This window comes from Pipistrellus hanaki (assembly GCF_964339955.1).
Source record: "Pipistrellus hanaki genome assembly, chromosome: 3".
Lineage (NCBI taxonomy): Eukaryota > Metazoa > Chordata > Mammalia > Chiroptera > Vespertilionidae > Pipistrellus > Pipistrellus hanaki.
In genome coordinates, this window is record NC_140505.1 from 57802518 (window position 1) to 57827142 (window position 24625).

Consider the following 24625-nt stretch of genomic DNA (forward strand, 5'->3'; position numbering starts at 1 on the left):
GGAGTTCCAAGAGAATTCCTCAAGGATCACACATCTCCATTTCATTTCAAATTGAATTTCTGCTTTGATGTGAACTGATGCTTTGTGTTTTGTACATGTTTGAGCAGGGTGATAAGGAATGGAGAAAATGTATCAGTATATGGAGAGTGGACATCATCAGGACAACCAGACCCACTGCATGAGAAGGCCTAGTATCAAGGGACAATGGTAGTTTTGGAAGAACAGGAAGCTAAAGGGACTTGTACAGTTAGGAGGTTCCCTTGGAAAGCCTCCCTTAAGCATCAGACATTACTTAATAGGAGATACTTAGCATTTAGACATGTCAAAGGCCCTTAAGCACAGCCATAGGAGTGACTGTACAGGGAAGACTTGAGCAGGTACCGATTGGATAGGAGACTTTATGTCACTACCCAGTAGAAGCAATGGAGGAGGAGGACAGATGCAGAGCTAGGCTGGAGTGCTGGCCAGTGTTGATGGGATGGTGAGGCAGAGATAAATGTTAACTAGAATACTCAAAATCTGCTCAAGGTTATTAAGAGGCAGAAAAGGGAACGTGACAGAGCAAGTTTAAAGGTGATAATTGGAGAGAAATTAATACAAATTTATATTTGTAACTCATCAGTTCTGACTGTTCAGTATCTGGTTACCCTTAGAGCAGTGAAAGCTATACTGTCTTTACATCCTGTCCCACCATAAAATAAGCATCATAAAATACACCAAAAAACATGACTTGGAGGTAAGCCAAGGAAAATGCTCTGAGATAATAATAATAAAAAAAACAACCAGAAATAGTATGTTAGGTTTTTTGTTTTCTCAGAACCTATAACCATGTTTTAATGTTGGAGTTCTGTGGGTTTAAGGGAGAGAGAATTCTCTCCCATACATTGTCCTTACAGCTTGAATTTAGTTAAACAAAATTTAAGATCACCTTGTTAATCATTGAGGAACACACATCTGTTTACATGAAATGAAAACTAAGCCCATGAAATCACTTTTGGAAATAAGTCCCATATATTTGAACATGTGCTTATTGATAGTTCTTTTTATTTTTCTTTATTAAGGTATTACCTATAGCTCTTTTTCTCCTTATTGCCCCCTCCCCTCTCAGCACATGCCCTAATCCCCCTTTGTCTGTGACCATTGCTTATGCTTATATGCATGCATGCAAGCCTTTTTTGGTTAATTTCTAACCCTCTTTCTCCCTCCCCTGACTTCCCTCTTAGGTTTGATGGTCTGTTTAATGATTCTCTGTCTGTCATTTTTGTTCATCAGTTTATGTTGTTTATTATATACCACAAATGATTGAGATCATGTGATATTTATCTTTCTCCAACTGGCTTATTTCACTTAGCATAATGCTCTCCAGGTCCATCCATGCTGTTAGGGATGGTAAGAGTTCCTTCATTTTTACAGCAGCCTAGTATTCCATTGTGTAGACGTACCACAGTTTTCTAATCCACTCATCTGCTGATGGGCACTTAGGCTGTTTCCAAATCTTAGCTATTATGAATTGTGCTGCTATGATGTCAGTGTAATTAGGCAGGGTAATGAATTTTTTTCAGATAATGTAAATGCACAATTGGGACTTTTTAGCTAGAGATCAAATTGGTAGTTGGTCTTAATTACAATTTTCTCTCTTACATTCATATACCTACTTACATCTGGTTGCTGCAAGACACTACATGTGTTAATATCACCCCACCAAAACTCATGCCACAGCATTAGTAGCTGCCCTCATGGTGCTGCTGCTTACAATCATTAATTTCATCATATAGAAGCTGGCTGTCATGTTCTGCTATCAGCAGTGTGCATCTGCCTACATCTGTTTAAGCAGGTGCCCAGCTAAGACCGTTCCAGTGCTCCTCCACATTTGTTTGTAGAACCAAATATAGGATATCCTGTTAGTGCCCTCCCCTCAACATTAAAAGCTGATTATAGATTAAAAAAATCAGAGAAGGGGATGCAGTCTCTGAATCTTTTCATGAGCTGATGACCATTTTCTTGGGCTCAAGCCATTATATACTTTTATTATATTTTATGAGTTTTTTAAATTATTTTTTTTTTATTATTTTTTTTTAAATATATTTTTTTATTGATTTTACACAGAGAGGAATTGAGAGGGACAGAGAGTTAGAAACATTGATGGGAGAGAAACATCCACCAGCTGCCTCTTTACTGGGGATGTGCCCGCAACCAAGGTACATGCCCCTGACCGGAATCGAACCCGGGACCTTTCAGTCCGCAGGCCGACGCTCTATCCAGTGAGCCAAACCGGTCTTGGCGAGTTTTTTAAATTATTATTGCATGCTCCAATACCCTGTTATAGTACATACTAAGGCTATCTCAACTTTGTCTTTTTATTCTACTATGAGGCCATACTAAGGCTATCTCAACTTTGTCTTTTTATTCCACTATGAAGTAAAAAAACCAGCATGATTTTATAAGAATCAAAGACAAGAAATTAGTTACTTTCTGTTTCTGAAATGTTTCTTGTATATTGAATCTTCTATCTCGTGTAAGTTTTCATGTGATCATAATAGTAAACCTTAATCTTAAAGGTATATATATATATATATATATCTCCTGTATCTTTGTATGTGGCATAATAGCTTATGTCACTAAATATATTGCCTTAAACCGAAGCAGTTGAAGTTACACATTTAATAACTGTGGGCATGTCTTGTTCTGAAGTGGCCTACTTTTAATTCTTATTTATTCATGCTAATAGAGGAGATGGGTGTTATAAATAATGCAGAAATCACTTACAGCTGACTTAGTTACATATTGTATATTTTTCATCAGACTTAGTTTCTTAATTGTTTGCTCTATTTATTACCTAAATGAGCTAACATCATGTGTATTTAACAAATGATGATTGGTATAGATGTCTAGCAGCATTTTATGTAGTGGGAAAATTCCATCTAGTGTTATGAACTTGCTATGGAAAATTTATATATAGATGATTAATATGTATCCTTTCACAAGGGCCTGATGTCCTACGATGCAAAATAGATGTGAAAACAGATAGTATTTTGCCTAACCCCTGTTTTCCAGATGATTTAATCAGAATTTTAGCTTGATATTTTACACCTTGATAATGTTAATATGTAGATTTACATTGCTTTTCTATTAATATATGAGTGAAATTAAAATACATTTGAAAAAATGACTTTTCCCACTTATCAACTGGCAATCAGAATTCAAATAAAAAAAGAAATTAGTTCAAGTAAACAGAAAAACAGTAGATAATAGTTATAAACAGAACTTAGACTTAATCTAAAATAATAGATATGAATATCATTCTCTACTCCATATATTAATTATCCTCAAATAAGCAATCTATTATAAAAATATAATCCTTGCATTGTTGGATATTTTAATGAAATATAACATTAGAGAAAATTAACTATTAATCATATATTTTCAATGCAGTTCTCATATTCAAATATCACCTATTGCAGTATTGTTTCTATATCCAAATAGTGAGTATGTTCCATTTCTTGTATTAATTGATAACATAATCATTTCTTCATGCAATTAAAAAAATTTGCATATGCTTTCATAATGGCAATATAATGTGGAAATGTTTAAACTGTTTTGTCACTGAATATTCTCCTGCCATCATATATTTGAAAAATTCACCTATTTATAGCTTTTGCACATTTGACTAGGACCTTAATATAATTATCAAATAAGTCATGAGTAGAGAAATAAGGTACATAAATTTGTGAATATAAAAGTAAATATTTACATCACAGACTAAGAGTAAACTGGAAGAATTCTTTTATGAGTCATTTTCATAAGAAGCTTTAAACTTATTTTTATGCCAAAAGCTGTCATGGTTTTTTATAAAATAATAAAGATAATAACGATATACATTTAATTGATTTTTTTCATTGTTTAATAAAATTGCTTTGTTTGATTGCTGAAGAACTTGAATTGAGTTTTCATTACCCACTTCTGAACAATTTACTCTAAGATCCAGACAGTATTGAGCTAATGAGTTTGAATTTATATTGAACCTTAACTGTCTTCATGAAGTAAATGGAAAAAAATCATGGCAGTAACTAAGTATTCTTCATTAAAAACTGTGTCATAGAGATTTTACAATGAAGCTTTTAATAGAGCTAAAGCATTTCAATTGGAGCTGTACCAACTTTGCAGTTTCTAAGCATATTACATAAAAATATGGTATCTTTTTTTTAAGAAAGGAAATCCCATAAGCTGACAAGGATATTACAAAACATTTTTAATTTGGTAGTTCATATATTCGACAGACTCAGTTAAGCAATAAATTAGTGTTAAGATAATTTAATTTGGTGAGATCAAAATTTAAATGATGTGGCCACTACTACTGAAATGCGAGCCCTTGACTGTAGTGTTTTGACTTTGGCACTGATATTAACACAGTCATAAACTTTTATTTCTCTGAAGTTGAAAACAAATGATGTGTCTGTTAATTCACATATATTTAATTTATTGCTTTGACATTATTTTCTTTTGTAAAACAATCTTTTGAGTTCTCTCCACTATGTCTAACAGGGTGGGCATTTAATGGTTCCATGTTTAGCATTTGCGGTGGAATTAAGTGAGGAACTTGAACTCTGTATGGAAACTAGGATATTGTTTACAAGGATACCTTTGCATTCTATAACTATCAGTGTGCTTCATTTCAAGGAAGTAACAAATTCTTTAGGCATACAATAGAGCTCATTTTATATTAAGATGGTTAATTGAACAGGATTATTCTCTGCAAATAACCTAACTGCTGTAGAAATTTTATTTTTTTTTAAATTGAGAAATTATCTAAGAACTAGAAAAACAGAAAGAAAACAGAATGCAGGGGTAATTAGCTTATTTCCTAAGAAATAATTTAACCAATCTCCAAAATGGAATATTCTTTTTAAGACCTCATTTCAAGTGAGTCATTAGAAGATTTGGAAAATTATCGTATCCAAAGAATGTATACTCATTCCCCACGTGCAGAAATGATGGTTCTATGGGTAAGGAAACACTGTTCTCTTCCCCACGCCTGGGATCTCAGGCTTCTGTCACCCACCCCTGCATGCCAAGGACGCATGGCCTTCCGGTTGGCCATCCGCTCCACCAACTTCAACAAGGCCACCTTCTGCCAACTGGTATGATGGCATTTTTAGCACTGAAAATGGTAGTTGCAAAGAAAATGAAATATATAGGACATAATACAATAGAAACATACTACATTAGAAAACTAACTGTGATCAGTTAAAGGAAGCCCTAGTATTTTAAACAAGAATTAGGCTGGTCAGAAGAATAATTTGGCAAAGAAGTGGCCATTTGAACTGCACACATGAAGAGTGGTGATGTGATAAAACATGACAGCAAACTAGTTAGCTGTAATCATAATTTCCCTGAGTGACAAGTGGGTTTTGTTACATACAAAGAGGACCAATATTTCTCCTTTGACTGTCATTATTAGGACATTATTGAATGGTTCAATCTTCAACGATGTATGTTTTTAACCATTTTAATAAATGGTACATGCCATGTTTCATAGTTTTATTTGACCAGAGCAATGATGATATATGTGTATTTTTTTATAGGACTGGAACTTCCTTTTATGATGATGCCCCACCCTCTAATTCCTGTCAGCCTACCTCCAGCATCTGTCACCATGGCAATGAGCCAGATGAACCATCTTAGCACCATTGCAAACATGGCGGCGGCAGCGCAAGTTCAGAGCCCCCCATCCAGAGTGGAGACATCTGTTATTAAGGTAATTGTTTCTCCCAGGATTGTTTGGGCTGACACCAAACATCATCTTAAGCCACTGTCTCTTAATCTGTTTTTCTATTCCACAAGTAATTCTAACTTCAGAAAGTTAAATGATAGTGAGTAGAGTATGAAAAAAAAATAACTTGTAGTAATTAGAACCAGCGGTAAAAGATTAGGCAGGCTAGACTAATTTCAAGTTGTCTACCATATATATTAAAGGAGAAACATAGGGCATTAAATGATATGTTTAAATTTTGTGTGTGCTTATATGTCTGGTTGTGTGTGTGCATGCATGCATCCATGCATGTGTGTGTTTGTGGTGTTATGAATCTTAATATGTGGAAAATAGTGATTTGCTTTCAGAAGATCAGAATATTAAATTATGTCTCTGCCACTTACTAGCTGTGATTCTTGTATTAGAGCTCTGGTGAACTCTAACCCTTCTGAGTCTTAGGTTGTGGTAGCTTAAACTCACCTCTCAAACACTATCCAGCCATATGATTTGGCAATGGGGGAAAAAAATTGAAAGTGCTGAACAAAAGAAAATTAGTAAATGAACACAGTGCTTCTATAACATTGTTATTTGCTTTCAAAGTAAACTTTCATCATGAAGTTTACCAAGTATTAAATTTAAACTTTATCCGACTGATTTTTTTGTACTACAAGAAATATTTTTGTGAAATGATTCTAAGGAGGAAATGAACATATACTGTTTAGAAAATATTAATTCTGATTTAAACAGCTAGTGGTCATTATCTATAAGAATATATTAAATTATTATAAGCTCTGTAGTAGTCTATTATGTATTTGTGATACCTATATATCTTTATTACTTAACATTCATGGAACATGAAGACATAAGCTTGGAATATTAGCTGTTATATAATTGAGCTTCCCCCATGGTGGATAAATAACTCCTGTATTCTCCTTATCCATTTTTATGTAACTGAGCCTTTGTAGAAGACCTCTGATATCTTTAGCAAATATAAGAATGAGGGAGGTATTCCTGAATCAAATTAAAATTTTCATTTCCATAGTTGCTACCTTAACTTTGTCATATATATATATATATATATATATATATATATATATATATATATAATATGTTTTTGGGTTTTTTTGGAAGGAAAATATCTATGAATTCTCCTGTGTTCTAAACATCTTACTGTCTAGGTCATCTGTAGTGTTACTTTCCTCTAGAGCAAATAATCTGGTTTTTTTTCTGACCATTTCTCATCAAGCTTTTTGGTTGACCATTAAAATATTACCCACCTCCTCCCCAACCCTTCCCATATAACTTTGTTGAAATTCTAAAAGTGAACTGGACAGTAGAGAGATACAGTACTGGCATAAACCTCAATTTAAGTAAGAGCATATAAATGTAATCATAATTCATAGAACTATTTTGCTAGTTGAATTTGTGACTCAGTAAATGTCATGCCTTTCTGACATGAAATTCTAGGCCAATTCTACATATTTTACTTGTATTAAGAATTTGCATTTATTCATATTGTTTCTTTTCCAGTCCATTGATTTAGAATTTTTAGATACTTTTAAATATTAAAACTCTAAATTATCATATTATCTATTTATATGATCTTTGTACCATTTCCACATTATAAAAGGATGTATTATTTGTATTGCCTTAAATCACTGAGGAAAATAAACAGTATAAAGCAAGAAATCAATTCTTCTTGTCATTAGAGAATTCCTAATAGGATGAAATGTTCTACTAATTGATTATCTTTGGGTATAATTCATCAAGTAACCACAAATCCCCCAAAATGAATCAATATTTTTTTCACTTTTTATTTAATAAATTCACAATGATATCAAAAGGACTTCGGAAAAAAGGTTCTTGTGGGAAAATAATTGAAAATTGGAAAAAAGAAAGGCAGTAAATTTTAGGGATTTAAAACATGGGTTTGAGAAAGATTTCTTATTCTACAATATTGAATAAACATATATTTACACTGCATTATAAGTTTTTCTAAGACTAGGAAATGTGATTTAAATTTGTTAATTTTCTTTGTTGATGTGTGTGTGTGCGCGTGCGCATGCTAGCTAGTATTGTGTGTGAGAGAAACATAAAACTTTATGCCATTCTCATTTAAAGAATTAAACCTTGGGGGGAAAACTAGTAAACAATACAAAGAATAAATTTTTCATTCTCTAATACTTTCCTTCAAAGAATTACCTTAAGATGCTACTTTAATAAATAGGGCTTTATATGCATGAAGTTTAAAATGTTTAATGATTATAAAAGCTAGAACCAGAGTGACCTGATTTCCCAAGTAGATTAAAATATTAGAGCAATGTCACATGTCTCATGTTTTTCTTAGATACAGAAGAGTTTATTTTGGGGAAACCATAAATAATTCTAGATATGTGCATTACTTTTAGACATAAATGTTTCTCTCATGAAAATAGATTTCATATAATTTATACCTGGATTTAGAAAAGTAGTTAATGTGTTTTATTTTAATGTTTGAGTATTGATATTAAAAATGGAAAAAGGACAATAACAAGGAAAAGAAAATATTGAAACACAACCACCACTAAGGATACCGTACATCTCTGTATTCAAACAGATCTCATACATTTAAATCCACGAGCTTGTAACAATATAAAATATAAACTCATTGTTCACCTTTAGATAATTGTAGGGAATTGATTCTTTTAAAGGACAGATAAAGGTTTACAAAGAGGGTGGTGGAGTTAAGCGTTTCCCATATAAACTGTACCTCAAGATAACCAAATAATTTTATAAGGAAATTTATGTTTGTGTATGTCTTCTAACAACTAAATGAATAAGAAATGATATACTAAGAGTATAACCAAATTGCAAGTTCTAATGAAGTGGTGAGTCTAGCCCATGGTCATCAGGGATGGCTGGCATCATAAAATGAAATTAAGCAGACATGATGAACTTCTGGTGGAAATGCCATCTTTAAATAGTCTTGCCCCCATGCCCACTTGAATTAAGCATCCGGTTATAACTATGTAGAAAATTCAGGGGCAGAAGAACTTAAACTCAATTTGATTTATTGGCGGTGGCCTCTAAGAACAAGCACAGTGCCTTCAATAGATAAAAAGTTGGCTTCAAACATGAGCTGTGCCCAGAGAGAGTAATGCTAAATAATGGCAGCATTGGCCAAGTCAGAATTTAACTTGCCTTCCTTGCTTCCTGCTTTGTATGCTCCCTTCCTTCAGTGTTGTAAAGGAAAATGTCTTTAAAAAAATTATATATATATTATTGACTTTCCACAGAGAGGAAGAGAGAGGGATAGAGAGCTAGAAATGTCGATGAGAGAGAAACATCTACCAGCTGCCTCTGCACACCCCCTACCGGAGATGTGCCTGCAACCAATATACATGCCCTTGGCCGGAATCGAACCTGGGACCTTTCAGTCCACACCAATGCTCTATCCACTGAGCCAACCCAGTTTCGGCAAGTGTCTTCTTTTAATCAAGATTTTCATGTTTATTATTACATAGATGTGAATTATAATTTGAGTCAAAACTGTGTGTGACTAGGTAAAATAACTGTACTCATTGAATTGCCAAATAGTAACCTGGGAAATTTTGAAGTGGCCTGTGGAAAATATTGCGTCTTCCACCATTGAATAAGTTTGGAGAGATAACAGGAGAATAAAATTAAGTTGGTTATGATTATACTTATGGGTCCCACCACTTTTACATTGAGCAAAACTGAGTATTTCTTGAGTGTCATCATCAAAACAAATACAAAGGGCTATGCAAAAATCTCTTGAGGCAACAGTTTAGAGTTTTGAGTCATGGAGTTTCCATGGGGGTTGCCTTAGCCTGTATCAGATGCAAGTTTATTAACACCATTTACTATGTCTTCGAGAAGTCCTTTTAACATTTTCCTAAATCCAGAATCCCAATTCTACCATTTATCTTCTCTGTTTATGTTCCCAGAACAAGGAATTTGGATGCCACACTTAAGCAGTGTGTATGATTTTGGACTTCATTAACAACATATACTAGTTTATGATACATGCTGCATGGGGGACAGGACTTTCCTTAGTTTTGTTTATTTATACATAGGCAGAACCTAGGACACTGGAGCATATTATGTGTCCAGTCTATATATATTTTTTTTTACCTAAGTCTGAGTTGTATTAAAGTTCAGGTGTTTAGGTTATGCAAAGTGCTGGCCAACTTCAGTTTTGTAAGTTAAAAGTTATATCAAGAGAACATTTAAGGATAGAAATATCTTCTCCCCACATCTATAGCATATTTAGTGTCAGAATATTTAACTGATAGATGAAAATGAAAATAATTAAAAAGAGAGAGACATAAAGTAAAGCTAAATGAAAATAATTCTTTAGGGAAATGAGCTGTGTTTAGACTTACTCTAAAAAAATATTTTAAGCTGATAAAATATAATGCAGTTTGTGGTGAATAGGAGGCATTTAGACAATGTAATTTTTTAAATGTTTAGTTAATCATATGAATATAATACTGAACATTATATACTTTTTTATTTTATAATACATCTTTTTGAATTCAACCTTTGATTCTGAATTATCCTAGAGACCAATACTTCTTATTCTACCCAGAGGCAATAAATGCAGCTTTTCCTTTATTGTTATTCTGTTAGCATTAGTTGATTAGTATGACCTCTTTTTTTTCTTACCGTGAGAGAGTATTCCTCTTAAATTTTCATTTATTATTGTGGCTTGTTTTATAAAGATGGAAGATTGCAAAAGATTGTGCTTTATTGATTGGTGGATTTGTGATGCAAGACTATAAAACAATGTGTTGAAGTATTAAATTAAATATTCTTCCTCTTTGTCCTACTTCAGTCCCATCTTGGAGGTTAAAGGTTATTACACAAATGAAATGACATTACCAGTTTACATAGTTTCCCTACAGACATGGAACTGCTTCTTTCTTATGTCTGAATAAAACTCATTATCTGTTTTGTTTCAGTAATCATTTTAAGATTCTCTCCTAAGCAATCATTTAATGTCTCCCTTATTCTCCATCTCACAGAAAACTCAGGAAAGGAAAGCATATAAACATGATAAAAGAATTAAGCTGTTGAAATAAATTAATTTATTGTACAACAATGTATTAAAATTATACTTACTCAATGGATTTTCCTTTAATGAAATTCTTCAAAGAACATACATCATGTTCTAAAGATTGAAATTATACATTAAGTGAAATGACTGAATATGTTATATCTCGATTTATAGAAAGTTTCAATTGAATACTTAAGCTTTTACATAATAAAAATTTGCATGAATTAAATATGTTCTTGCAACAAAAGTATTAAGTATTCTCTTTGTATCCTTTGTTCATAGACAAAAAATATAAAGGAAAAATAAGCTAAAGCTAAATTAAATATTATAATTTTACATATTCCCTAAGCCTAAAATTATGCCTTTACAGCATATTTTACATTAACATTTTAATCTAGTTTATTTTTTTAATTATTGTGATCTTTAGAGTATTTTGTCTGTGTAAATGTGAGAGTGAATAATGCATAAATGAAAAGAACTATTTGAGTAAACTTTGACAATGAAATATATTGACTATTAAATACTTTTATACTTATGTGGGGAAAATAAAAATATAATTTGTTTTAATGGTGTAAACATTGTTTCTAGAGTGTTATGCATTAAATATTTAAGTATTTTATGAGTTAAATACTCAGGAAAAAATCAGTTTCTCATGTTTTCCATTAGGACTACTATGAAATCTATTATGACAGGAAACTCAGACTTGCAAAATGATTTTAGAAGGATAGATTTATTTCCAGATTGCACTTTATGTCTATTCAGCCAAACCTGAGACACTGAAATTATGATCACTTATATAATCATTAAGATAAATATTAAAGTGGACTTATGAATAAACTTATCTGTGGGTGACCTATTGAATAAAATGGAAAAGTTAATTTAGAAAATTTAATTTAATTTATTTTTACTTTTTAAAATTTATTTCATTTATTTTTTTAATCCTCACCTGAAAATTTGTTTAGAGAGAAACATTTATGTGAGACACTTTGATTGGTTGCCTCCAATATATCCCAACGGAGGATCAAACCCACTACCTAACTATGTGCCCTGACTGGGAATCAAACGTACAGCCTTTTGGTGTATGAGACAACACTCCGACCAACTGTGCCACCCAGCCAGCATTAGAAAATTGTGTTTATATAAAAGTATAGCAATGTTCTTTCTTGAATACATTCCAGGTGTTTCTATACAATGCAAGTGTTGAGTTAGATGTATTAGAAATTAGTTTTAAAGAATAGACAAACTTACATCTTCTAGTTTTGTCTTTTTTATATATTTTTTTTAGTTTTTTTTCAATTACAGTTTATATTTAATGTTATTTTGTATTAGTTTTACTTGTTCTTTTTATTAGAATTTATAGATATCAAGGTTATATTATTTATAGAATATCTCTAATCATGTATACAGTTATCTATATACTAGAGTCCCACTGCACAAAATTCATGCATGAGTAGGATCTGTGGGCCTGCCTAGCGATTAGAGCCGATCTGTAGGGCAACCAGCAGGGTGATCGGGGTACCCCCTGGCACCCACCTTGGCTCACCTGGGGCCTGTGAGCCAGGGGCAGCTCCTGCATTGAGCATCACAGACCTATCTCACGACTGGTCTCTGTGATGCACACTGACCACAGTGAGCAGATGCTCAATGCAGGAGCTGCCCCTAGCCCACAGGCAAGACAGGTCATTCCACCGAATTGTTCCACTGTTTGGCCGATTTGCATATTAGGCTTTTATTATAGAGGATATGATAGATTTTTAATATCTTAATTCAGACTATAAGAGTCCCACTAAAGTTCTTATAAATCCATAAATCTTTTTGAACAAGTTAATTTAAAATTTTTAACATTTGGGGAGTATGTATGTGTCTTCTTCTTTCCATATTTCCTGTTCCACCTCTGTCTCTTACTCATTTTCAGTCTTTCAAATGCAATGCTATATTATGTGGGTAGAAAAATGCATTGTATGATGTTCACATTTACCTACACAACAGCCAAACCCAAATTTGAAGAAAATATAGCATTTAATTCTTAACCTCTGATAAATTAAGGGAAAGCACTAGTATTATAGCATAATATTGATAACATCTGTTCTTTGGGAGATTTTAATTAATTATCCATTACAGAAACAAATCCGCACATTTTGACCCATCCAAAAGTGTCTAAATTTCAAGAAGTTATCTTTAAAACAGATTCTAATATGCATTGCAACTTTTGAGAGTAGAATATAGTTGTTTCCTTTTTTGGTTATACTATTGTTTGGTCTTGCAAATCTTTTTTCATGAAGTTTCTTACTTCATGGGTTATTGTTTATTCCATAAAAATATATAATGGGAGGTCATTTTATTCATAAATTTTGGATAAGAGCTTGACCATTTTTTTCTTCTTATTTTCATTTGTTTGTCATGCTCCTCAAAAGTTAAGCCTCAGCATATCTATTTATTGACAATGTTCCCAGAACTGAAAAAAATAAAAGGTTATGAAGTAAGTGGTACTCGATCTTGGATGACCATTAAAATCACCTGAAGAGATTTAAAAAATACTGATGTCTGGATTACACTTCAGACTCAGTGTAATACAGTTGCTATAATGAAGTACCACAAAGTGAGTGGTTTAAATCAGCATAACTAAATACTCTCACATTTCTAGTATCCAGAATCTGAAATCAAGACATCAGCAGCAGCATGCTGCTTCTGTGATTCTAGGTAGTATCCTTCCTTGACTCTCCAATATCTTCCAACGGTGGATGCAATCTTGATCATTCCTTGGCTTGCAGCTGCATAACTCCAGTCTCAACCTCCATCATCACATGACATTTTCCCCTCATATCTTAACAATGTCTTCTTGTAAGGACCACAATCATGTTGAAATAAGAGCCCACTCTACTTTACTGTGACATCATTTTAACCAATTACATCTGCAATGACCCTATTTCTAAATGAAGCCACATTCAATCTTTTCTGGGGACACAGTTCAATAGTAACACTCACTAAGCCAGAATTTCTGTGTGTAAAGCCCAGGCATAGTCATGTTTAAGAACTTCCCAGGTAATTTAATGTAAAGGAGGATTGCAGAATACCCTGGGCTAATGGAACCTCTGAGACCAAGAACATGAATTACCCTCTTTCTCACTGGTAGTTCATAGCCTTGAATTTATTTTTTGTTTTTCATAAAACATTAGACATTCATAGCTTCACAATGGCCTCCTATAGAACGAATACATTTTAGAACTTTTTCTTTTAAGTATTTTAAATTCTTTTTTAAATATCTACTTCATTACACCCCAATTAAGAATTATTTATTATTTATTACATATCCTGTAGATGTTTACTTGTACCATTTCAAATTTGTATTTCTTATTGAAAGACAGTTCTTCAAGGCCTATGTGTGTTGATATATAATGGTATAAATATCTTGTTGTTCAAAAAAGGAAATTTCAACAAATGCCTTATTTCTTAATCTGTAACTCCATGTATAATAGCTTATTGGCAAGAGTTCTGCAGTGTATTTACATGTTAGTCTGGCTCAGAGGGGGAGATATGGAGAGGAACCTGTAGAACAGTATCAGAAAACATGATATCAAGTTACCCTGAGACACAACTAATATATATTCCATGAAATTTCCATTACCACATTAAAATATGTTTGAATTGCTAGGAGTAGCAGGTAGTCTTAGATTTATTAGGATCAAATAAAATTATTCCAATACTAAAAAACTGATTTCTATGATGCCTTTAAGTGTGACTATCCAGGTGTGTTCAGAGCAGGGCTGTGATGGAATAGCTATTAACAACACCTCTGGTCTTATTATCATGGTCTCTCTGTAATGTTGATAATTTGTGTGCTAAATGATCCTTAGACATTTGGTGAAGCAATAGAACACATTTAAAGATTTCTTTAAGTTTTGGTAATTCTCTAGAATTGAAACCTGCTTTATTCTATTAATTCTTTGATATCTAATAGGTTCTAAACTGGTTCTTTTTGGTCTCCCTTTTAATCCAAAGGGGGGGCTGACATTATTTGCCTATAGAAACAATTTTCTTTCTAGAGTTTCCCTGCTTTGAGTTTGCTCAGGATAAAAGGTGTCTTTTAATACAGCCAAATGTGGATGAAAAGATGTGTGCCTTCATGCTTCTATATTACTGAGAAAAATCAACATTCCTTAAGTAAAGATCAATGTATTTACCTGTTTCCTCCCCCTCCCTTCCCATGGTGGTGTAGGAGCGTGTTCCGGACAGCCCGTCCCCTGCTCCCTCGCTGGAGGAGGGCCGAAGGCCTGGCAGTCACCCATCATCACATCGCAGCAGCAGTGTGTCCAGCTCCCCTGCACGGACTGAGAGCTCTTCCGACAGAATCCGTAGGTCTCATACTTTTACTTGTCACCGTTTTCAACTTTATTAGGTGCAGCTGGCTTTTCTAATCAAAATGCCCTCATTCCAAATAGATCTCAGATGTATCATGTTCTGAAGCTCTGTAGCAATAGCCATCTCTCAAAATTATGTTTCCCAGTTTGCAATACCATGAGGTATGGTACCACATTAACAGGCTCTGATATAAACTCCCTTTCCTTGATGCCACACATAAAGATTTGAGCTATGAAACACTTAGAGAAAGTAAGTAACCTTCTAGATTAGTTTCTGAAGTAAACACCTCCAACTTCAAATATCTAGTGTCTAAGTATGCTGCTTATGGACTATTCATCTTCTTTCTTCTCTTTTCTTTCAATCCTACCCGTGACATTTTTGAAATTCACTAATTTTTAAGATTAGTTCTTTAAAAAACAAAGATAGCCACAAAGGAACAAAAAATAGATTTCAAAGTAATAGAATTAAAATATTTATTAGTCATTCAAATAGTGCATAAATTAAAAGGCTTGAAATTGGTGAATTATAGAATTTGAATTAGTAACAATCAATAATGCATACTATTGTCATGTATTCTTACTATTAAATTCTAAAAGTAGGCTTATATTTTATTTCATGATTACATTTTCAGATATTTAATCTTGATCCTATTGGCCAAGAAAATTGAGAGTACAGTTAAAATGCCACTAAGTTAACTGCTTAGTATAATCCTATACAAGAATCAAATATTGTTTTATTTAAAAAAAAAAAACCACCACATATTAACTCTTACTTTTTTTGTTGATAAATCAGTCTTCATTGTATCCTTCCTTGAATTAGGTATCATTTCCGGAAATTATGGTTATAATTTATAAACTTCACCTAATCACACAAAATTTATTGGAGTTATAGTTGTTGAGAACATTTTCACAATAGAAAAATCATTTCCTAAAAAAGTATCATTTTAAGTTATACAGGAATACTTGCGTACAGCAGAAATCCTCAATATGAATAGTAATGAAGTGTATAAGTTAAATGTTAGGTTGATTTGTATGCAATAATTTTTAAAATTATATGACTCAAAACAGTTCTAAATATGAATACTTGATTTGGCCTGCCTATAACATATTTCCCTAATTTTGTAAAAATGATTTGCAGCTATTTTTTAATAATCATTCCCAGACCATTATTCCTGGAGCCGGTAAACCCCAACCACCACTACTTGAAAGCATTTTTCAAATAAAATACATTCTGTCTGGTTTTATGCTATGCTGACACTAAAACCAAAAATTTAGTGAAGATTATTTTGCTTTATTTATAATTTTAATAAGATATTGACATTGGAAAGGTATTGTCCTAAAAAAAGAATAGTGTTTTTCCATAATACTTAAATGGAAATATGGACAAATTTGAATTTTATTATACATTCATATTTTCTATTAATCATTATATTTTTTATTCTTGATGAAAACAAGATAATTTTTTTCATGTGTAGACTATCACAATTGTTCAAATGTAAATAATATAGAAACATGCACAGACAACTATATATGCATGCACATATATAGACTTATATATGCATGCATATACATATATGCACATTTATGTGTGTGTTTAGTTTGACATTTATAAATTTATTTTAGACTAACATAAAAATTTTTAAAATAATACAAAGAATTCTTACATATACACCACCCAGCTTTACCCAATCAGTTGATCCCTCTGAAGGGGAGACCCTGATTAAAGGCATAGTGCCATCTTAGTGCCCTTATCATAGATACCAGCTTCTTTATCTTTAACACTTCATTGGTTATTTTCTACAAACAAGGAATTTCTCTTACATAATCATAGAACAATGATCAAAATCAGGAAATTAAGATTATTATAGTATTGTTTTCTGAACTACAAATGTTATTCTAATTTTACCAACTTTACTCCTAATATTTTTTCCCTTCACTGTTTTTAATAAGATTTTTTTTCCTGGTTCCAAAACCAATCCAGGATTACAAACTGCAATTACTTGTCATATTCATTCTTTTAGTTTCATTAATTGGAGTAGTTTCCCATTCTTTTTGTCTTTCAATACCTTGACGTTTTTGAAGAATGCAGATCATTTATTTGATAAAATATCTCTCAGTTTGGAAATTTTGATGTTTCCTCATGATTTAAGTTATGCAATTTTGGCTGGGGACATTCAGACATGCTAGTGTGTCCTTAGAGCATTGTTTCAGGAGACATACGGTATTTCTCCAATATTTGTGATAACTAGGTTAGGATGGTGACCACCAGATTTCTCTAATGTAAGGTTTCTTTTGTTTAAGTTTTTGGAAATGATAAGATATGACTCCTCATATTTTAAGATTATATTATTAATCTATTCATAAAAAGTTCAACTTACTAATTTTAGAATCCCCCATTAAAGATTCTCCCCTGACACAATTATTGTTATGGTGATTTTAAATGGTAATTTCTAAAATAGTATTGTGATACGTTAAAAACATTTTTTCCAGAGGAAGTAAGGTTGTATGGAATGATTCTTCCTTCTTCCAAAGTTTTGGGCAAAATCAAGATTTTCATGGATAATTTATTAAGAAATTTGTTAACTGGATTATGAAAATCATAAGGGTGTTTTATCATCTACCTACTATTTCAATAGTGATAATATAATAATTCAGGAAAGCAATTATTGTTTTAAATAATATAACCATTTAATAGATATTAAGTGGCACTTTATTTTAGAATTTGAGCTCAAACCCATTTTTTAAGGAAGTACTTTGCTATCAAACCTTGTGGTTTTTTTGTTTTGTTAGTTTGTTTGTTTTGTTTTTGTGTTGTTTTTTACTAGAGTATAAATAAGCAGTTATTTCAATGCCTTACCTTGGTGAAAACTCTATTTGCTCTCTGATGCCACTACATTTTTTAAAATTATATTTTAACTTCATAGTGTTAAAGAGCATTCAAATGTTTAGACTGAGTTTCTTGCAGAGTAAAGGAAGTTTATATCCTGGAGAGAGCATATGATACACTACAGATAAATTTATTTTTTATTATTTTTTATTATTTTTCTGCTTATTCTCAAGATTTACCATAGTTATCCATTCTTACAGTATTCTTATAGATAGATTATAATTTTAAAGTTAGACCAATATATAACCATTATAAATTTGGGAGGGGTGTCTGTAAGTTAATCATTGTATATTATGGTGTGCTTTGTTTTGTTTTGGGCTTGACAGCTGTCCATCAGAATGGGCTGTCCATGAACCAGATGCTGATGGGTTTATCACCAAACGTCCTCCCTGGGCCCAAAGAGGGAGATTTGGCCGGTCATGATCTCGGACATGAATCGAAAAGAATGCATATTGATAAAGGTAATGTATGATTATGTGCCCTATTTTTTTCTGCTCAACATGTGAACTAGATTTTCATCACACAATGAGCTATATTTTTACATCACATAAAAAGATGGCATACAAACATTTTGAAATCCTACAGAATTAAGCATATATTAAGCGTACTCAACAAAAAGGGGATATGAATGAAGACCTGCTACTTTTCTCTTATCCAACAGGTAGGTGTTAATTTATTTTCTGGTACATTAAAAAAAAAAGGAGAGAGAGACTATTTGTTTAGTTATCTCTGAGTACCATAGGTCTGTTTGTCTTTCTCAATGCCCTTAGGGCCACTTGTCATTTTACTTAGCATGATAGAGCAATAGCAATATACATATGATAATTATGGAAATAATTATTTTTAATCCTCCCTGAGGATATGTTTAGAGAGAAAGAAGAGGAGAGTGAGAGAGACAGAGGGAGGAAGGAAGAAAGAGAGAAAGAGAGAGAGAGAGAGAGAGATAGAGAGTGAGAGAGAGAGAGAGATAGAGAGAGAGAGAGAGAGAAAATGCAACATTGATAAATTGTCTCTTATATGCGCCTGTCCAGGAATTGAACTTGCAACCTTTTGGTGTATAGAACAATGCTCCAACCAACTGAGCCATGAGGGATAAAGTATTACTAGTCTGGAATACAATATAGAAAAAGCACAATCAGCTATGAAAAAGAAAAATAAACAAAATTGGGCACTTAAATGATTAATCAGAAAGAAGGGATTGGAGAAAATCTAATTTAAGGTGGAGCAAATTTTTCTCTTCAAAAAGACTATGCACAAAAAGTAAGACTGTTTACATAAAATATTTTTCATTCAATATTAAAACATATTTGCTGAGTCTTTAGGGAGAAATAATACAATATTTCTAAAAACTTGACCATCTGTAACATGGAATGTCAACAAGAAAATGATAATATTTCTCCAGGTGTTAACATGCCAATATCTAGGCACAGTTGAGAGACAGCAGCATTAAGGAAACTTTCTAATGATTTGCTTTGAAATTTGATATCAAGTATTATTACTAAGGTAGGCAAACTAGATGCAATGCATCTGTGGGCCAAAAGGTCTTTAATTGTCTATTACTAAGGTTTCCACAAGTTCTTTCTCAACAATAAATGAAACTATTATATACACTATGCCTTGTGTATATTTTGACATATACCTTTTATACTTAATAAAAAACCTTATTTGTAGACATATGAATATCAACTTAGTGAGAAAATATAAATAATAGAATAGTTAATTCTATTAACTACTTAATAAAATTAATGATATTTAAATATAATAATTCATTGTTTGGGTTAAGCAGCCACTCTCCACTACAATTCTTCAAAAGAATAAAGCCCCACTGAAAATTTCTCAATTTTCCCCTGGATGCCATATGACTGCTTTCACTTGAAATGTATTAGAGAAAAGTTAACTTATGATATGCAATGTATGTTAGGATATTAGGGCTTAATTCTCTTGTGGAACACTGGTGGAGAAGGGCTGAGAGAGAAATATAAAAGCACAGACAGAGCTGGTATTGAGGAGATCACCACTAAAGTTATGACCAATGACATGACTGAAAAAATAAATCTCACTGGACTTTTTAGTGGAGAGCTTCCATCAACCTGATGGTTCAAGTTAGGTTGACCTATAATTCTTATAACTATTTTTTTGTGAGTAATAAGTTTTATCTGTTTATGTATCCAATATCTATCTATCTACCTTGTTATCATATATTATTTTTTATACTTTGCCACCATGGAGTCTTTCCTGAAATACCATACTAGATTGATCTAGGGACGCCACTTCTGGTTATTCTGTGTGCCCAACAGAAAAAACTTCATTACAACATTTGCCTTGTTGTTGAAGTTATTTCTTCATTGGTCTGCTTCCAGTACTAGACTATAAACTCCTTAGAGTCACCTGTGTATGTATTACATTTGCTTTAAGCATACTATACTGTTTATATGTGCATACAGATCTGAACTAAATTACTAGAAGATTTTAAGAGATAGTGATGAAAAGTTATAACAACTAAATATTACACTCTTTAAGGATTACTAGGAAGGCAAAAGGTGGAATTACATAGCCTTTAGAATGTACATTTATATGAAACATTAGAATGTTCTAACCATGACATATACAAAATCATTCTATGTCACTAATGGTACTTCTTATCCATCAAACTTATTTTTTCCCCCGTCAGAATAAAGACTTTGGCCATGTCCCTGCATTTACAAATATTTTAATGTAAATTTCATAAAGAAAAAGTAATTTTTTAACATTCCCCTTAGCAATGCAAAATTACTATTAAATTCATCTTATGATTTTAAATATAGTTATGTAATTGTGGAAACTATAATAGATATTGATACTCTTACACTAGTATTTTGGTATCTGTTGCTCTTTCTCTTATACACACTCTTATCTATTATTCATTATACTGAATTAAGAATAAATATTCATAGGTTTTCTAGGTTGATAGATTCTACTAAATTAAGTATTGTTTTCTTTCATGACTACATTTATCATGTAGTCATGTGCCTTATACTACTAGCCCTATAACCTTCTTACTACACATATCTGTATTAAACAGATGATTTTATTAGCTTTATTTTTATTGTTGATATTATTACAGATAACCCCATTCTCCATCTCCCCTCCATCTGGCCATCACCACACTGTTATCTGTGTCTATGTGTCATACATATACGTTCTTTGACTAATTCCTTCTCTCCTACTTCTATCCACTCCCCTCTGACTGCTGTCAGTGTGATCCATATCCATGCCTCCATTTCTATTTTGTTTATCACAAGTAACTTTATTTCCATATATTTGTAGAGAAATTAATTATATATTTGTGTCATTTTAAGCTTGGACTTTTTATATGTAATATACTGCCTACCACTTTAAATCATTCAAAAGATGATAATTTTTAAGAAAACATTGATATTGGAATAGATACCGAAGTTAATTTGTATGCTGAGAATCATTATGGTCCTAAATCTTAAACATCAGTAACTCTTAAACATTTTAAATCTTTTTAATATTAAAAAGCTATTGACTCTATTAGACAGAATATTTGAATCATCATTAGCTGAAGAACTAGTGGCTATAAAAGCAGAAATATTAAGTGCTGAGTAAATGTGCTCCTTATTTTTCAAAATAAGAACACTAATGGGATAGGTTAATTAAAGTACATTTAAAATATAATACATAAAAATTTAGTTAATGTATCAAGAAGTAATATGCACCCTTGCCGGCTCAGTGGATAGAGCATTGGCCTGCGGACTGAAGATGTCCCAGGTTTGATTCCGTTCAAGGGTATGTACCTAGGTTACAGGCTCTTCTCTGGCCTGGGCCCTGGTCAGGGCTGGTGTAGGAGGCAACCAATTGATGTGTCTCTCTCACATCCTTGTTTCTCTCTGTCTTTTCCTCTATCTTCCACTCTCTCTAAAAATATCGACAGGTAAGGAAGAAAAAAGAAAGAAGTAATAGACATATTAATATTATTCAGTTACCTCAGGTGTATGGAAAAATGGTTTTAATATTATGAACTTTAACTAAAATGAGGAGTTTTTCAAAGGCATGTGCTGAGGAAAACTGTGATAGAGCTCATAGCATCAAAAATAGTTTTGTCGCCGGGACTGGTTTGGCTCAGTGGATAGAGCGTAGTCCTGCGGATTGAAAGATCCTGGGTTCGATTCCGGTCAAGGGCATGTACATTAGTTGCGGGCACATCCCCAGTAGGGGGTGTGAAAGAGGCAGCTGATGGATGTTTCTCTCTCATCGATGTTTCTAACTCTCTATCCCTCTCTCTTCCTCTCTGTGAAAAATCAATAAATTATATTTTAAAAATAATAATAATAATTTTGTCTTCTACTTTCCCAAACGAATTCCAAGTTTTCTAGAGCTTTCTGGATTTCCAAAAACATTGCTGATGTTGTCCCTTAGTCTAAATTTAGTGGAATAGGCAATAATAATTGACATTTGAAATATATAATTAAATTCACTGTTTCTTTATGCTAGGCTACACTCTCCTATCACCACATATTTGTGCATTGATGTTAATTTATAGTGTTAGTTTCTCATTGGTGTACATTTTTTGTTATTATGGAATTTTTAAATTACCAAAAATTAAATATAGGATACAGATAAGTCTGTGGTATCAGCTTTTTCTAATTATAGGAAACTTAAGCTTAAAGAGTTGGACTAACTACTGAATATCTAAGTAATATTAGTGTATTTTAGTCTTGGACTAAGACTATCAAAATGATGTAATCACTTGGTAAATATACACTGAAGGCCAAATATGTAAAATAAACAATATAAAATGCAAAACTAACCCTTTTGTTATAATTGTACAGCTTTTATTTTGTTAATAAGTATTCTAATTTTCTGAAAAGTTGAATTTTTTTCCTTTATTTGTTTTCATAAAAACTATAAAAACTTTCCTTCATTGGTGACTTTACAGGATTTTCTTTCATTGATGCCATTGCCATTTTAGAATCAGGAACTATTTATAAGTAGGTAATACAGGGGATTTATTTCAATCCATAAAACATTTTTTGTGGCATATTCTGCTTAGTGGGCAGTACTCAAGATGTTTAGTTACTAACACACTTGTATAAAAGTTTTTCATTTTGGTACTCTGGATTTGAAGCAGAGCACTAAAGGTAATAAAAATAGTTAACAAACTGGCCAGATTTGGATTTCCTCTCTTGTTACTGCTTTATTCTTAACATGCGACCTATGGACCATTTTTCTACAAAACATATTTTGTAAATAACTATATCACCTATTACTTTTCTCAAGTTTGTGGAAACAACTTTTTGAAATATATTTCTTTCTATATATTTCTAACTTAAAAAATTCTAACTTTACTCAAATTAGGATTGGGTGTTCAAAAATGGCTTTCTTCTAAATTCTATATTAACATTATACAAAGTAATCAATAGTAAATCATATATACATGTATATTATAAATCCGAACCTGTATCTCATGTGACTGTGTAGATGTACATAGAGTAAAATCCCCTTTTCTTTGGAAATTTCTATATTTTGATGTTAACCCATATACAAAGCCATGGGTATTTTTATTTTAAAATTTTCTAATATGCAGCTCCTTTACTTTCATCTCTTAGGTATAATATCTCTTGGCATATCTCAAAGTCTCTTATAAAACAATCTGTCTAAATTCCTACTCATGTGACTTTACTCTTCACTTTCCAAGCCTGTGAAGTAACGGTGTTGAACTTAATGCCAATGCTTTTAATTCTCAGTTCATAACATTGAACATTATGTGCCTCTGAATCCAGAGCTTCCTTAAGTAGATGACAGATTTTACATGTGAAAACAAAGCTTGGGTGAACTTTCTTACAGCACTGATTTTATTATTTTATGAATTATATTTTGATCAGCAGAGCTTCCAATAATACTTTAGTGACAACTTAAGAAAATCCCTAACAAAATATTCCCATTTTATACCTCTAATTATGGGCAATTGCTATAAAACATGGCCTTTGGTGTTTATATTTTTTCCATGGATCTTGCTGACTGTCCTATCACAATGAATTTTCATGTTTCTTAAACAGTCCCTGTCCTTTTCAGGATGGTTCTCTTTCTTTCCTTACCTGGATATAAATGTCTCTTTTCCCTACAGTGCTCAGCCCAAAATTCTTGTGGGTGAAAGTTTTGTCTTATCATCATCTTTTTACACATAGTATAGAGTCTGGCATTAGTGGGTACAATAAATTTCTTTTCAGAGTTAAGTGAGATAATATATGCCCAGAGCATTTAACCCACATAAATATTCCATGAAAACGTTAGTACTCTCAAATTAGCTAATGGGTTTATGGCTTGATTTTATAGATGGAAAAATACACATATTGTGAACCACTGAATTAAATTATTATTTGTTTACAATTCATAATGTCACAGTTACTATGATTTATGCTTGATCCCAAATAGGAAAACTGACACCATAATTTTTTTTAGAATGTTTGGCTACTTATGACAATGTTGAAATGTGCACAGTTTTTAAGAAAAAATAACTAAAGAAACTGCTAATCAATTACTTTCTACATGAACGTTTGTGAAAGTAATTG

At 32.2% G+C, this 24625-nt stretch overlaps 1 protein-coding gene across 2 annotated transcripts in view; it reads left to right on the forward strand.

Annotated features, from left to right (window-relative positions):
• Window positions 1-24625, forward strand: part of DACH1 (dachshund family transcription factor 1) — a gene marked incomplete at its 3' end in the record, with an annotated part of 423255 nt that overhangs the window by 279604 nt on the left and 119026 nt on the right. For both annotated transcript variants that reach the window (XM_084876512.1, XM_084876511.1), the window contains exons 4-6: window positions 5583-5755; window positions 15025-15160; window positions 18380-18514. In XM_084876512.1, coding sequence (XP_084732638.1) covers window positions 5583-5755; window positions 15025-15160; window positions 18380-18514 — 444 coding nt within the window. The remainder of the gene's footprint in view (window positions 1-5582; window positions 5756-15024; window positions 15161-18379; window positions 18515-24625) is intronic.